Source organism: Molothrus ater, chromosome 1, assembly GCF_012460135.2.
Source record: "Molothrus ater isolate BHLD 08-10-18 breed brown headed cowbird chromosome 1, BPBGC_Mater_1.1, whole genome shotgun sequence".
NCBI classification, from domain to species: Eukaryota; Metazoa; Chordata; class Aves; order Passeriformes; family Icteridae; genus Molothrus; species Molothrus ater.
This window is the reverse complement of record NC_050478.2, coordinates 42,407,229-42,420,888: the sequence shown is the minus strand read 5'-3', so window position 1 is coordinate 42,420,888 and position 13,660 is coordinate 42,407,229. Positions and strand designations below refer to the sequence as shown.

The following is a 13,660-nucleotide window of genomic DNA, read 5'->3' as shown; positions in this document are numbered from 1 at the left end:
TAATCCACAGCTGCTTCAAAATGTCCTTTCTGAAGCTCTAGTGCCTTTTTCAAAGTACTTTAATGAAGAATGCCTTTAATTAGTATTCATTTCAAGTAGATTTTTATTCATTTCATAAAAACCTGGTCTGAGGAGAGTTCTCATCATTGCAAATAATTGACTAAATACTAACATCCTAAAAATTAGAGCTAGCAGTAAGGTAATTCATATGCCATTTTCCCAGATTTCCTTTACTACTGCTTTTCAGCATGTCTTCATCTTGGTATAAAACTTAAAAGACTCTGTTACACACTGAAGAAGGTTTGAAATGAAAGGTTAAATGGCTAAATTTCACCAGAGCTGAATGTTTTATGTAATACCAGCCTTGCAGAACACTGACAATGATAAATATTGTGCAGTTAACTCCCTTTTATTGGGTCCTTTCTGTCCCAAGGACCAGAAGCACAATACTGAGCCATGGGAGAAAATGCCTAAGAAATCTGTATTTTCTGCTTTGATTAGCTTTAGTTAGCCATTTGCTGACTTTTTCTACTTGAGCATGTATGTGCAATCGAAAAAGACCATAAGAAAATTAAAGTTAACAATTTCCCAGCCTCCCTGTTTTTCTTTCTTCATCTATGGAGAGATTTTAGCAAAAATGCAATGTTCTCTGTCTTTATTTGGACTGAAATGTATTATTTCTACCTCTGATTGGAGAAACAGAGATGAAGTGAGTTACGTGGGCTGAAGTCACGTAGTGAGCCAATGCCAATTAGTAAAACACACCTTTCCAACTACTCTTTTAACTTCACAGGACTGCACTTCTAGCAAGTTGAGATATAAAGCGCCTTATTTCTTTGCATGGATCTCAAACTAGGATGTATGAAATGTGAACACCAGAAAGGACTAAGCCATAGTGAAATGAATTTGAGAAGGTATTTCATCCCTCAGAGACCAGCTGAGGCAAACACAAGGAGACTGCTTGTAGGCTTGTAGGACACAGTCATTTACCAGCCATGTGCATTTTTGGCATTATTGGCATTAGAGTACCACCTTATTAAGTTTAATAATTCGGGATTTTCATAACACCTGCCACTTAGATTCAGTCTTTGTACATTTTTTTTTAAGTTAACTTCTACATGTTCACATTATCACGCAGTGAATGGTTCTGAAGCTTTGGTGTTCTCCACCTGTGTTGAAACTACCACCCCAATCAAAGCCCAAACACCAACTTCTATTGTTTTCTGACTATATAATCTTTTTGAGTGATTTTCTCCCCATAACTCAAGTCCTAAGAAGCTGTGTAATTTGAAATACAAAGTTGATGTCCTCAATACAAGAGACATATGGAGCTCTTAGAGGAGGTCCAGTGGAGAGCTTTAAAGTTGATCACAGAACTGGAACATCCCTCTTACAAGGAAAAGCTGTAAGAGCTGGGCCCTTTCAGCCTCCAGAAGAGATGACTGAGAGGGGACCTCATCAATGTCTGCCAGTATCCAAAGGGAGGGTGCCAAGGGGATGGCACCACCAGGCTCTTCTTGGTGGTGCCCAGCAATAGGGCAAGAGGCAACAGCCAGAGAGTGATGCACAGAAGCTCTGCTGGAATGAGGAAGAACAGCTTTACTGTGCAGATAACCAAGCACTGGAACAGGCTGCCCAGAGAGGTTGTGGAGTCTCCCTCACTGGAGATACTCAAGAATCCCCTGGACATGATCCTGTGCCATGTGCTCTGGGATGGCCCTGCTTGAGCAGGGAGGTCGGACCAGGTGATCCCACTGTGGTCCCTCCCAACCTGACCCATTCTGTGATTCTGTGAAAGAACCGCAGGGCCCCTCAGTGTTGGCGAGCTTCTGAAGTGCTGTGCTCGAAGAAGGAATCACTGAGGGGGATGGAACACCCGACGGAATGGGCGAGCCTGGGTGTTTACCCACACGACTCCGACCTCGGGGCGAGTTGGGCGTTTGCTCCCAGGCTCTGGCAGCTCCACACCGAAGCCTGGTCCCTTGGGCGGCCCTGAGCCCGCGGCCAGGCCCGCGGCCCCGCACGGCGCTTCGGGCACCATGGGGACAGCACGACGGCTGCGCAGCGCAAGCCACGGCTCTCCCGCGTGGGCGGGGGCTGCCGACACGGGGGCACGGCCGCCTGGAGCTGCCGCGCTCGCCACCCCCATTGCTGGGGTTGAACCGCGCAGGCGGCCCCGCCGATCCGGCGAGAGAGCGAGCGAGGCCAGGCGGGTGTCCCCGCCGCCCCCCGCCTCGCCGCGCCGCGGCGCCGCCCTCACGCCTCCACATCACCCTCGCCCGCCGGCGCGGCGGCAGCTCGGCTCTTTGGGCGGGCAGGCGCCACTTGGACGAGGGGAATGGATCGGTAGACGAGGGCAGATAGTGAAGGGGAGAGGGTGGGAAAGCGGCGCGGGAGGCTGCAGGCGGCGGCCTTTTTGAGTTTGGAGAGGTGCGGGGCCGCTTCCTTCTGCGCCATGGTCTGTGAGACGTTGCTCCGGTTGTGTGTTTGGGGGCCGGGGCAGTGAGGGTGTCGGGAAGGACTTGTCGGTGGCCGTGGTTTTCTCTGAGCGGCCTGGGCTCCCTCGGTAGTCCCGGAGGCGGCAGCCTGGGAGGGGCTGTTCCCCCGCTCCCAGGTCGGGCCTGCAGCCATCGCGGGTGCCGAGCTAGCGCGGCTTCAGCGAAAGGTGCCCTAGTGAGCGGGTTTTGTGGGCTCTGTTGCCGTCTCTGCGCCACCGAGATGCCGCAGTTGAGGTCAGGGAAGGTGGTGAGACCCGGCGAGGTGAAGCTGGTTGACCCCGAGGTCAGCAGCCCCGGTTCTCCGCAGGCAGGGTGTGAGCCAGAGGGAAAGCTGGTGGTCAAGCGGAGTCGTCGCCTGGCACCAAAGAGAAAGCCTGAGCAGCCCTTACCTTCCTTTCCACAACCTGCCACACTCTCTTGCACTTCCTTTAAGTGTTTTGCTCTTCCTGTGGCCATGCAGAAAGACCAAGGTGAGAACAGACAGAAATTCCCAGGTAGAAAAACCAACGGAATCCAGCACAGGAAGTCTCCCCGAAGAAGCAAGGTTGTAGCTTCACTAATTTCAGACACAGCTGAGTGCGAAGATTGGCAAGCAGCAGCCACGGCTGCAGCAATGTGCTGGGAAGAGACTCAAAGAGGGACAGGTCAAAGCCAACAGCTGTTTTTCTCAGGAACTGCTTTGCAGAAAAAGTTCTCAGCAGGGATTGAAAGGAATGAACATTGCTCAGAAGACCTGAACTTCTCACGTTTCCACAAGGGTTCAGGGAGCTCAGGAACAGAAGGCAAACATTCCTGTATGGAAGTAAAATTACAAGTCCCAAACTTGAAGAGGGAAATTGAGAGCACAGAGAGACATGGAATATCCTGTTTTCCAGAACCAGAAGTTCTTCAACCCAACAAGGTCATGTGGAGTACTGAAATGCAATGTACTGACTCTACAATGACGCAGAATATGCAAATCCAAGATTTTAGGAAGAATTTGGGTGCTCAGGAAGTTGTCCCTCAACCAAAACCTCAGGAAGAGGTTGATATACTAGAGAAGTTGAATGGGTGTCCATTAGTTGGATCAAGAGCACTAGGGACACAGGAAAAAGAAGGGAGATGCTTGGGCAAGAAAGGCAGGAGATCAGTGAGGAAACCAAAAGTACATGGTCCCAAGGAGAGGGGTAGTTCTGCCTTGCTAAAACAGCATACGCAGTGTCCAGAGTCCAGGAAAGGAGCTCTGAGTATGAGGAACAGAAATGCCTTGCTGTCACAGCAGCTGCAGGATCTGAGTGGACAAGAACAACCAACAACCAGAAGAAAGACTCCGAAGCATTGCATGAAAGAAGAGCAGCAGAGTTCAAGCACTCAGAAACGACCAGACAGCCCAGGGGAAAGTGGTAAGCACTGGTAGCTCCATTGTAGAAGTACGGGTACAGAATTTAGGCTTCCAAATTGGTCCTGAAGTAAGACTCCTTGAAAAACTGGCTGCTGACTTAGTTTGAGAAAAGCTAGGGTGTGCTTCACAGTACTGTGAATACCACCAGTCTTAGAAGACAAGAGATTTTCAGAAAGAGGAAAGGCTTTTCCTGAAGGAGAAAAGAAGCCTGTTTAAGACCAGGGAGAGGAGACCAGTTAGCCTTTCAAGGGGGTAGAGGAACAGGGGAGGAAGGGAGAGGGGAAGGGATATGGACAGAAACAGGCAGGCCGTTGGTGGGGAGTGCTGGGAGTTTGTTTCTCTCAAAAGCATTCCCGATTTCTTCAGAGGTGGTCAGCCACAAGCAAGAAAGGTGGCAGTAGTTTCAGCAATGCCAGAATAAAAGACAGTCAAGTCCTCATTCATCTGTCTATTATCTGTTTATTTTTGATTATGTATGATGCTGTCTTCTTACAGTGTCTGCCTTTATAGGATGCTGGGGTTTGCTCTCAGGACTTTCAGTTGCTATTTTATGAAAAATCCCAAAATGTAGAAGCAATGATTGTGTTTTGGTGTTTTAAGAGAATGTTGAGTCAAACTGGAACAATTTTGAAAAAGGAGTTTTTAAAGTCTCTTTTTTCTTTCAGGATGTTGTCTAAAAACATTACTTTTGAAGTGAATACATTCAAATGACATATACTTACTGTAGATTATTAATATTTTATCTAAAAAATATATTCTGAAAGACAGATATTAACATTGTGTTTTACCTTGAAAACAAAGGTCCAAAAAACCGGCATTGCACTAGTATGCTCTTGAGTCCATTCTCTAGTCTAAATTTTCAGATAAACAGTTTTTTACATAATCTGTATTTGCTTTTAAAGAAAAAGTAGTAGTCTCTAAAAATGCAAGTCCTTCCATTTTTCTGGATCTTCTTGATCAATCAAATGCATTTGGTTGGACTGTGGATCTGAAAGATGTTCTTACAAATTAGTGTTCCTACTACAGAGAATATGCTGTGCAAACAAAAGATTTTAAGGCTGAGCATGCAAACAGCATCTGCATTTTCTTATTTTCCACTTATGTGGAGTACACAACAAATACACAACTTCCGGTGTCCTTATGACAGCTGTGCAGTTCTGCTTTTCTTTGCATTTGTTCCTGAAGGTAATACATCTTTTTTACTCTTAAGTGTCCTAATAGCGTTCATTTAAAAAAAAAGTCATAAAACTTCACTGAAATATTTTAGCCTTATATAGGGTCATGTTCTTTAGCAGCCTTTTATGTTTGAGGGTTTTGATTCTCTTTATAAAATAGTCTTTTTCTCTTAGAGTTTTCTTTAATGACGCTTCTTTGGTTTTTTAATCATCAGAGGAGCACTTGAAAGCAATTGAGCAAGACTCTGGTAATTCACAGGCTGTAAAGAAGGTTAAGACAAAGCAAAACAGGGTAGAAGATGCTATGGAAAAGGAATCTCACTATTCTAAATCTTCTACAGTTTCTACTTCAGGTGACACTGAAAGCAAGAGTTTCCTATGCCATGCTGTAACAGAAGAGCCTGGTGTGCAGTGTAGAAAAAGGCAACACAGATCTGGTAAAAACAAGCACTTGCAAAGTTTAAGTGTGACTGCAGCTGAAGGAGTGATGAATGTATCTACAAAATGTGGTGCTGAACATGGCACTAATGCCCTAAACCATTGCAGTGGCTTGCTCTGTGCAGCTGAAAAGAATCCATTTGTGGTATTACAGGACTGTTGTTACATCAACACATTAGTAAAGCCTTCAGCCAGTGGAACTACCAACAGTTATAAATTAAATGGATTCTTCCATGTAGCCCATGGTACTGGAGACCTGAGTGATAGAATTTGCAGCACTAGTAGAAAGCAGAATGAGAGATCACTCATAAAAGGTGGTTTTTCACCTAGTAAAGAAAAGAATGAAAAGGAAGAAGGCTCTGTTTCATGCTGCCTGAGTGAAAGCAGCAAGTGTTTAAAGGGAAAAAAGTGGAATATTGGTAGAAAGCCTAGAAAAAAGATGAAAATCACTGAGAAATCTGAAGACATGGCTAGTAAATGTAAGAAGTGTGAGTTACAAACCATGTCAAGCTCATTTTCAGTTTCAGGACTGAATCATACTTTCTCACCTTCATGTGATCATACATCAGATTTTGATACAGAAAAAAAAACTCAGGAAGTAAAAACTGTATCAGCCTGGAGAAAGAATAGTACCAAATTACTTGCATTTGAAACTGGCTTTAAGAAGACATCTGAGCTCTCTGCAATAGTAAAAGGAGAAAATTCAAGCAGTGTGGCACGTTATGCAGCTGCCTCAGATAGCCTTAGAGGGTTAGCTCAGATCCATGATGTTTCTGATGGTCACAAAAGAAAGACAGGAAGAAATTTGAACAAAGTTACTAAGAAATTGCAGCAGTTCACCTGTCAAAGAGCAATACCCATGACTGGTAAAAAAGTTTGGCCTGTTGAATCTTGTGCCAGGACTTCTGAATGGTTTCTTAAAAGTCATAGGTTCATCTCAGAAGGAAAAAGACTTTTAAGGGCTTCTTTTGAGGATTCCTCTGATAAAAGCAGTGTTAAAGCTGTGGAACGTAGTGCAGAGACTGAGAGTGTGAGACAGCTGGATTTGCATACATCACTAGCAGAAATTACAAAAGAAATTACACATAAAAAGATTGATCCAAATATTGACTGTCAGGCTTCACATGAAACAATGGAATCCTCTTCTGTGGATATTTATGAGACTTTGACAGTGAACAATGAAAATGGAGAATCACCAGTTAATACAGATAAAAGTGCTGTGGCTTTTAACCGTGATGATGTGCAAGAAGTTAAAGCAACCTTGAATTTTGCAACAAAACAAAAAGATGAAGATGAAGGAGATATAACAGAAAGAAATGTGTCTGTGACAGTCCAGAATGGTACAATAAAACAAGAAGATAAAGATGAAGGAATTGTGACAAATAGAGACCTGTCTGTGACAGTCCAAAATGGCACAACAAAACAAAAGGATAAAAATGAAGGAGAGGTGACAAGCAGAAACCTGTCTGTGACAGTCCAGAATGGTACAACAAAACGAAAGGGAAAAAAGGAAGATGTGACAAACAGAAACCTGCCTGCGACAGTCCAGAATGGTATAACAAAACAAAAGGATGAAAATGAAGGAGAGGTGACAAACAGAAACCTGTCTCTGACAGTCCAGAGTTGTACTTCTGCAAGTAACACAAACAGTATAAACTTCAGCCCTAAAGGATCAGTAGTGAACCAGACATTTTCTGATTTAAACCTAATTAAACCATTAACCTCTGGAAACCTGACAAAATTCAAAATTCCTTTATGCAGAAACAAACCTAAATCCAAGAAATGGGAATCTGTCCATTCATTTGAAAGCAAAACTTGTAGTCCACTAGAGCTTCTTGAAAGCACTAGTCCAGGAAGGCAGAAGACAGGTGAGGAGACTTTCTTGATAAAATCTGAGCAGGGTCCTCTTCCTGTCATGAGTGATGCTGCATCTTCAGCTTCCATACAGAAAAAAGCAGATGAGGTTGATAGTAAGGACTTCCAGTACAATGGTTCTGTAAAACTCTCTGATGAGATGTCTGCGCTCCCTGAAAGTTTCTCTACATATCCACATCCTCTTCTTGATGGACAGCCAGAGCCATCTGTGCCTGATTTCTGTGGTTCTAAGTGTGTGCTGAAATCCAGTTTTCCTGATCATTCTTGGAATGCAGTCGACCACCTTGTTGGATTAGAAATAAATGGTGATAGAAAATCAAGAGGGAATCTTTCACAAAAAATCAACAGTCAAAATTTACCAGATGTCCTTGAAGCTTACAACCAAGATGTTCTTGTCATTGATGTGATTCAGGATGACCCTGACCTTTTTGGAACCAGTAATGAAGAGGAGCTTGCACCTGCGCGCTGTGAAAATTGTCCAGTGAAAGCATCCTCTGCAAACTGCATTAAAGACACAAAGGTGTATATTAAGCCTGAGTCTCCTGTTGCGTCAGAAAAGAAATATTCAGTAGAAAGTAGTTTTAGGTATGCATATCATTTTTTTTATCACAATATTCCCAAGTACTTTTATCTCATATGCATATGCTTTGGTTGTAATGGTCAGGCTTCCTTAGAGAATTCCACTAATTTTTGTTTAAATTATTTCTTTATTTGATTTTGAGTGCTAATTTTGATTGAGCTGTGACAGTATTCTGAATGCAGATAAATTAATTTTTTCTTTATAAGAGCTGGGATAAACTGAATTGTAGGACAAGGTAGTCCTAAAGGGCTTGTTTAAATGAAGTGAAATATGAAAATAGAAACAAAGATAAATAAAAATAATATTCTAGATTTGAAAAAGCAGATATCCCTTTGAAGGCATTTTTCTTAGTTGTAAAGTGGTATAATACTAGAAATGTTTTTACTTTTTAGGTGTAGCTTATTTTTCTCTTGAGTCTGTAAGAGTAAATGGTTGTCTCTACAGTAGTGTTCTGTTCTGCCATTCTTCTTCCCTCTTTTTCTCCTATCCCCAGACATGTGAATATTTTTCAGGTATGTGATTTGGCTAAAGTGTTGCATAGGTTTATCATCCTGCATCTTCATTCAGCAGGATCCCGGTGTAAATCATCAGGTGTTAATGTTTTACTGGGTTTTCAGATGATAATAAAAGTCATAGGAGGAGGAAAAGAAATTTAAAGTAGAACCTAACTTTTGTAAATGAGATGGTAGTTCTTCATGGAATGAACTCATCTCTTGTTTAGCCTGTTTTCTCTCTTAAGCTTTGATACTTGTGTTCAGTGAAAAAGTTTTAAGATTGAATTTTTCATTTTTTCAAAGAAAAAAAAAAGGAGGTTTAGATAAAAATAATGCAAGATTTTCCTCCAAAGATTGGTTTTTATTGGGATGGGTGTTTTAATTTTTTTTTGTGTGTGGTCTTTCTAGGTGGCTTTATGCTACCTGTATTTTAAGTAACACTTAAATTACTTTCAGGATTGTACCACCTTATAGCTGCATTATTTTTTTTTTTTACTCACTGCTCTCCTTATCCTTTTCATTAAACCCATGTGCAAAAGAGGAAGGGAATCTTGTTTGAGGTACTGAACGCTTTTTTGAACATGAGAATATAAAACTTACAGATGTTAACAGAATAAAATTTCTGCCAAAACAAGCCTCTAGAGAACAGGGCAAGTCTGTAGTAGGAGCATCCAACTTCTTGAGAAGAAGCTAGGCTATAGCATAGCAAATTTATTAGAAGGAGTATTCATTTCTTTCTGATACCTGTTGAATTTGTTTGCCATTAGCCAAGGGAAATAAAAATGCATGGTTCTTCTTACTTAGAATTTCCCTGGATTTGCTAAAGAAACAGGCAAAATTTCTTGTTTTGCTTTTTACCTTCCATAATTTGATGCAGATTATTAGATGGTGATTACACATAGTTGATAGCAGTCAGGAACATATTAATATTATAATTCAATATGAGAATATTGAAATAAATTTTATTGGGTAACTTATGATATTACCAGATAATACCAGTTCATGGCCAGTTTTTTTTTGGGTTTGTTTTTTTTTTTTTTTGGGCGGGGGGGGGTTTGAGAGGTTTTTTTTTTTTGAGTTTTGCCAAATACAACTGAGACTTCCAACAGGCTATTTCTCTGATGCTTGCTTTTAACATAGAGAAGAGTGCTGGTCACTTCCAGGCATAAGGAAAACATTCTGACCTGAAGCCTGAATGTGGCAGTAAAACTAATTTTTCACATATGCTTTTGTTTGCCACTTTCTGTTGCCTTGACTGGACAGCTTGCTGTCATTACGCTTGATGTCATACACCAGGTACAAGCTTCTAAAATGTGTGATGATCATGAGCATGTTATATATATACTATGTGTAACATTTAAGATATCTATTTGTCCCTCCTGAGCTTTTCTAAGGAGAAGTATTAATTTTTTCCTTACTTATCTTTGAAATAGGTGAAGTATCTTCCTATGAACAGTTGTTTTTGTTACTCTCTTTGAGATTCATTGTTAAGCAAATTATTTTGAATATAAAATTACTGTAAATCACATTTTTTAGAAACTGATGAATTGACTCATTAGCACAGTATTTTCTTGATTTGCTATACTGAGAAAATTTCCCCTCCCGGTATTTTAGGCAAAGATTAAATGAGATGATGAACTTATACTGAAAATTTTGGGTTTTGAAATGTCTTGGTTTTACTTAACATGTGTAGGTGTTCATCTGAAGGGATGAACATAAGAAAGCCAAAAGAGAAAGTTAAAAAGAGTCTTAAAACAGTGTATTGGTTGTAAGTGTTCTGTCCATGGCTAAAAGTATTACTGAGAAGTTTTGATTTTATGTAACTTATAAATTATTTTTGCTTTTGTGCAAGATGGAAATCTTAAGTACACTTTTTGTTCAAAACAGATGCATGCAAGAATCTGGAAAGTCAAGTGATACTGAAAATTCCTGTAATTTGGTGTTAAAAGGTAAGGGTCTCTGGAAATTTTTGGTATATAATCCAAAGAAGAAAAAAAAAAAAAAACAAACAAAAAAAAAGAATTTGTCTACTTGTCTGGTTTTGTATTATCTTTTTATTGTTACAGTAGTTTGTTTCCTAATGCATATTGAGTCAACATCTTTCAAAATGACACAAGCCTGAGTCATAGAGGGAGCACGTACTTCTCTGTATTACTTGTCTGTTGGTAGGACTAGTGGGTTGGAGTGAGGTTTTTTGATTTGGTTTTGGTTCTGGGGTTTTTTGACATTTCTCTGACAGTTTTAGGCAAAGAATTCTGTTAGTTGTTGAAATCATAGTAAGACTCTGAGTCCTGTAATAGTGCTTTGGAGTTTAGGTCAGAGTTAGAGGTGGTTGTTCTGTTGTGTTCATCAGCACACAGAATTTTGTAGTCAGGTTTATTTCCAGATTGTCCTTTCGGGGGTTTTTTGTGGATGCTATGCCCATTCCACTGAGACAGTGTTTTGTTTTTAAAGAATGCCTTTTTCTAATGAAATAAGGTTACTTCTGATTTAGTGGGGTTTTTCTTCCTATTTAAAGCAGAACAGTCCAGCTAGGCAGCACATGAATGTGATTTGTTTTGTTTTCTGCAGTTTGCATACCAGACCTAGTGGTATACCAAGGTATATCTAATGTAGAAGTTTCTACTAGATAGGTTGGAAGAACAGGATTTGACTTTGGATAGAAGCCCTTTACTGACAGTGGTGAACATACAGAGTACTGAGACTGGTTTTGGAGGTTCATGGTGTTTCCCTTCTGGTATCAGTTTGTCAGCTTATTGTTATTCTGACATTACATGTTGATTTTGCTTCAGGATTGAAAGGTGTCTGACAGTACCTCTTGTGCTGGTTTTCCGCATTAATGTGTTAGATTCACTACAAAGCTTGATTTCAGCAGATAGTGCCTCCTGGAAAGGAGTGACTAGAGACTATTAGGGGAAGAGAAGATCTCAGGCTTCAGGTATTAGAAGGCAAAATAAAAGATAATGAGGATTTAGAGCTCAGATACCAAGAAATAGACACAAGTTCCCTGAGGACGAGTCAAGAGGAAGTGCACAGTTATGCCTCTGGTCATGTAAAGAGATTGGAGCCTGGGCCATGGAATCTGCAATGCTGAGGTGATTGAAGCCAAACCTGACAACAAATTTTGTACTATTCAGTAACTTCTGCATGTTCTTTGTTGTTTTACTTCATGTTCTAGCAAAGTTTGAGGCTGAAAGTCTTTGGTTCTTTTTGTGGTACTTAAAGTCCTTCCCAGATCTGAGAAGCAGGATCCCATCATAATCTTAGATGAAAATGCACACAGTAACTTACCATTTAATACATGACTTTAAAAAAAAACCTGCACAGAACAAAAGAAGGGTTCCTGGTGTTGCTAATTACTGACTATTTATGTATTTATTCAGAAATAGGTGTTACTGCTTTGGTGTCCTGTGTTACGTTAGTGAAGTCATGGCTCCTTGCCTTAGTGGCTTCACCATTTAAGAAAGGGAAAAAGTACTACAGTTAAAATATTCTGGGTAACATCAATCCTCTTCACCTTTCAAGTGGAAATCTTGTGTATGTTGTCTTCAGCCAGATGTGTCTTGTACTTGGTGATCATAGAGACCAGGGACTATAAGAGAAAAGCCTTTCCAATACTAATCTGATTCTTTCTTCCTGTGTCTGGACAGCACAGTGCAGTTGGAAGTCATTTGTGTGATCCAGTAGTGAATTTCTTTTCTATGCAGAACTCTTCTGTTGTACATAAACAGCCCTTTCAGAAAGTTGCAGCCAGGTGTGTCGTTCATTTCCTGTGGCATCTCCAAAAGGTGCTGAAATTTACTGACACTGAATTCTTACTGGGTTTACTATATTACAGGAATTTGGAGTTTCTCAGAGCTTTCTATATTTAGTTCAGGGTTGCATCATGTCAGTGTGATTAACTTATGCCCTTTTGTAACAAAGGCTAAGTCTTTTTGTTTAGCAAATTGCCACACATATCTTTGGCTGTGTTTTAATAAAAAAGCTTAACTGAATTTATTTCTAAGTATTGAATTCAATATTCTATAAGTAAACGTGTTGTACTGTTCAACAGGGACCATTAAAGAACATAGTGCTTGGATAGGATTTTAATTGCAGATTCAGCCTAATATTTATTTGAAATGGTTCTTGCCTTAAGCATGAAATATTTTTCCATAAATTTCACATTTAGGAGGTCCTAGGAGTTCTTAAATGTCATTAATTCTAAACCTTTGTAATATTTAGGAAATAAAAGCTTTGTTGTCTTGTAGCCTGGGAAACACATAAAGCAGTGCGTTTGTACATTTTCAGCTGAAGATGTGAAGACCCACAACTCCTCCAGAGGAAGCAGTCCTTCAGGAGATGTTAGTGAGGACTTTCTTAAAGATAGGCAACAGAGCAAACTAGATGAACTTTTGACAAGTGTGGACGGGGATGAAAAGGTACTGAGAAATTATGCTTTCTCTACTTAAATAGTTTAAGAAATTACAATCCACATAATTGGATAATTTTAATTGCTAATGCTGTTTTATCAACAAAATCTTAAATTTCCTGAAATAAAAAGAATATTAACATTTAGTAGATTACTGTGTATTGGCAATGTAATCTTCACTTAACAGAACTTGACTTTTTTTTAATTGTCAATTAAGCTTCAAATTGGAAGTGAAACAGGATATTTATTGTTACATCAGTTGTTGCAATAACATTGTATTCCCAATGGTATGAAAATTACTGTTCCAGTGTACTCCTATGAGTACTGCTTTGCATGTATGACATTTTTACATAACATACCTAATTTTAAATGTTGCTGTTAAATGCCTCTCAGTATCAGAAGGATGGGGCAATGTTGGAAAGCTGGGGAGCTGCACAGCCATCATGCATCAAAAAAATCATTCTGGGCTTCATTACTTGGGCAGAAGGGCCTTTAACATACAGATTTCTGGCTGTTCAGAGGAAATAATTTTCATGCTTACTGACTTTATTTGACCTTTCTCTGTCTTTCCTCCTCTAGATAATAAGTCTAGATCTTTTAAGATTTACTGGAATTTTATACTATTTGCTTCTTTGATAATTAATTGGAATTTACAGAGGGAGACATCTCTCTGCCACTCATACGTTATTGCTTGCTGTTTTCCACTACTCCAGGAGTGGCTAGTGGTTTTAACTGGATAAGTTAAACTGTACAATTCACAGGGTTAAAATTGGTAAGTAATTGGGAAATTAATCAAACAGCAGAGAAT

General features: G+C 40.2%; 1 protein-coding gene across 1 annotated transcript in view; it reads left to right on the top strand.

Annotated features, from left to right (window-relative positions):
- The first annotated feature begins 2,718 nt into the window (after positions 1 to 2,718).
- TOPAZ1 (testis and ovary specific TOPAZ 1) overlaps positions 2,719 to 13,660 on the top strand; it is a 36,211-nt gene continuing 25,269 nt past the window's right edge. The window contains exons 1-4 of the mRNA XM_036378810.1: positions 2,719 to 3,880; positions 5,270 to 7,952; positions 10,329 to 10,390; positions 12,732 to 12,862. Of these exons, the coding sequence (XP_036234703.1) occupies positions 2,719 to 3,880; positions 5,270 to 7,952; positions 10,329 to 10,390; positions 12,732 to 12,862 (4,038 nt within the window). The remainder of the gene's footprint in view (positions 3,881 to 5,269; positions 7,953 to 10,328; positions 10,391 to 12,731; positions 12,863 to 13,660) is intronic.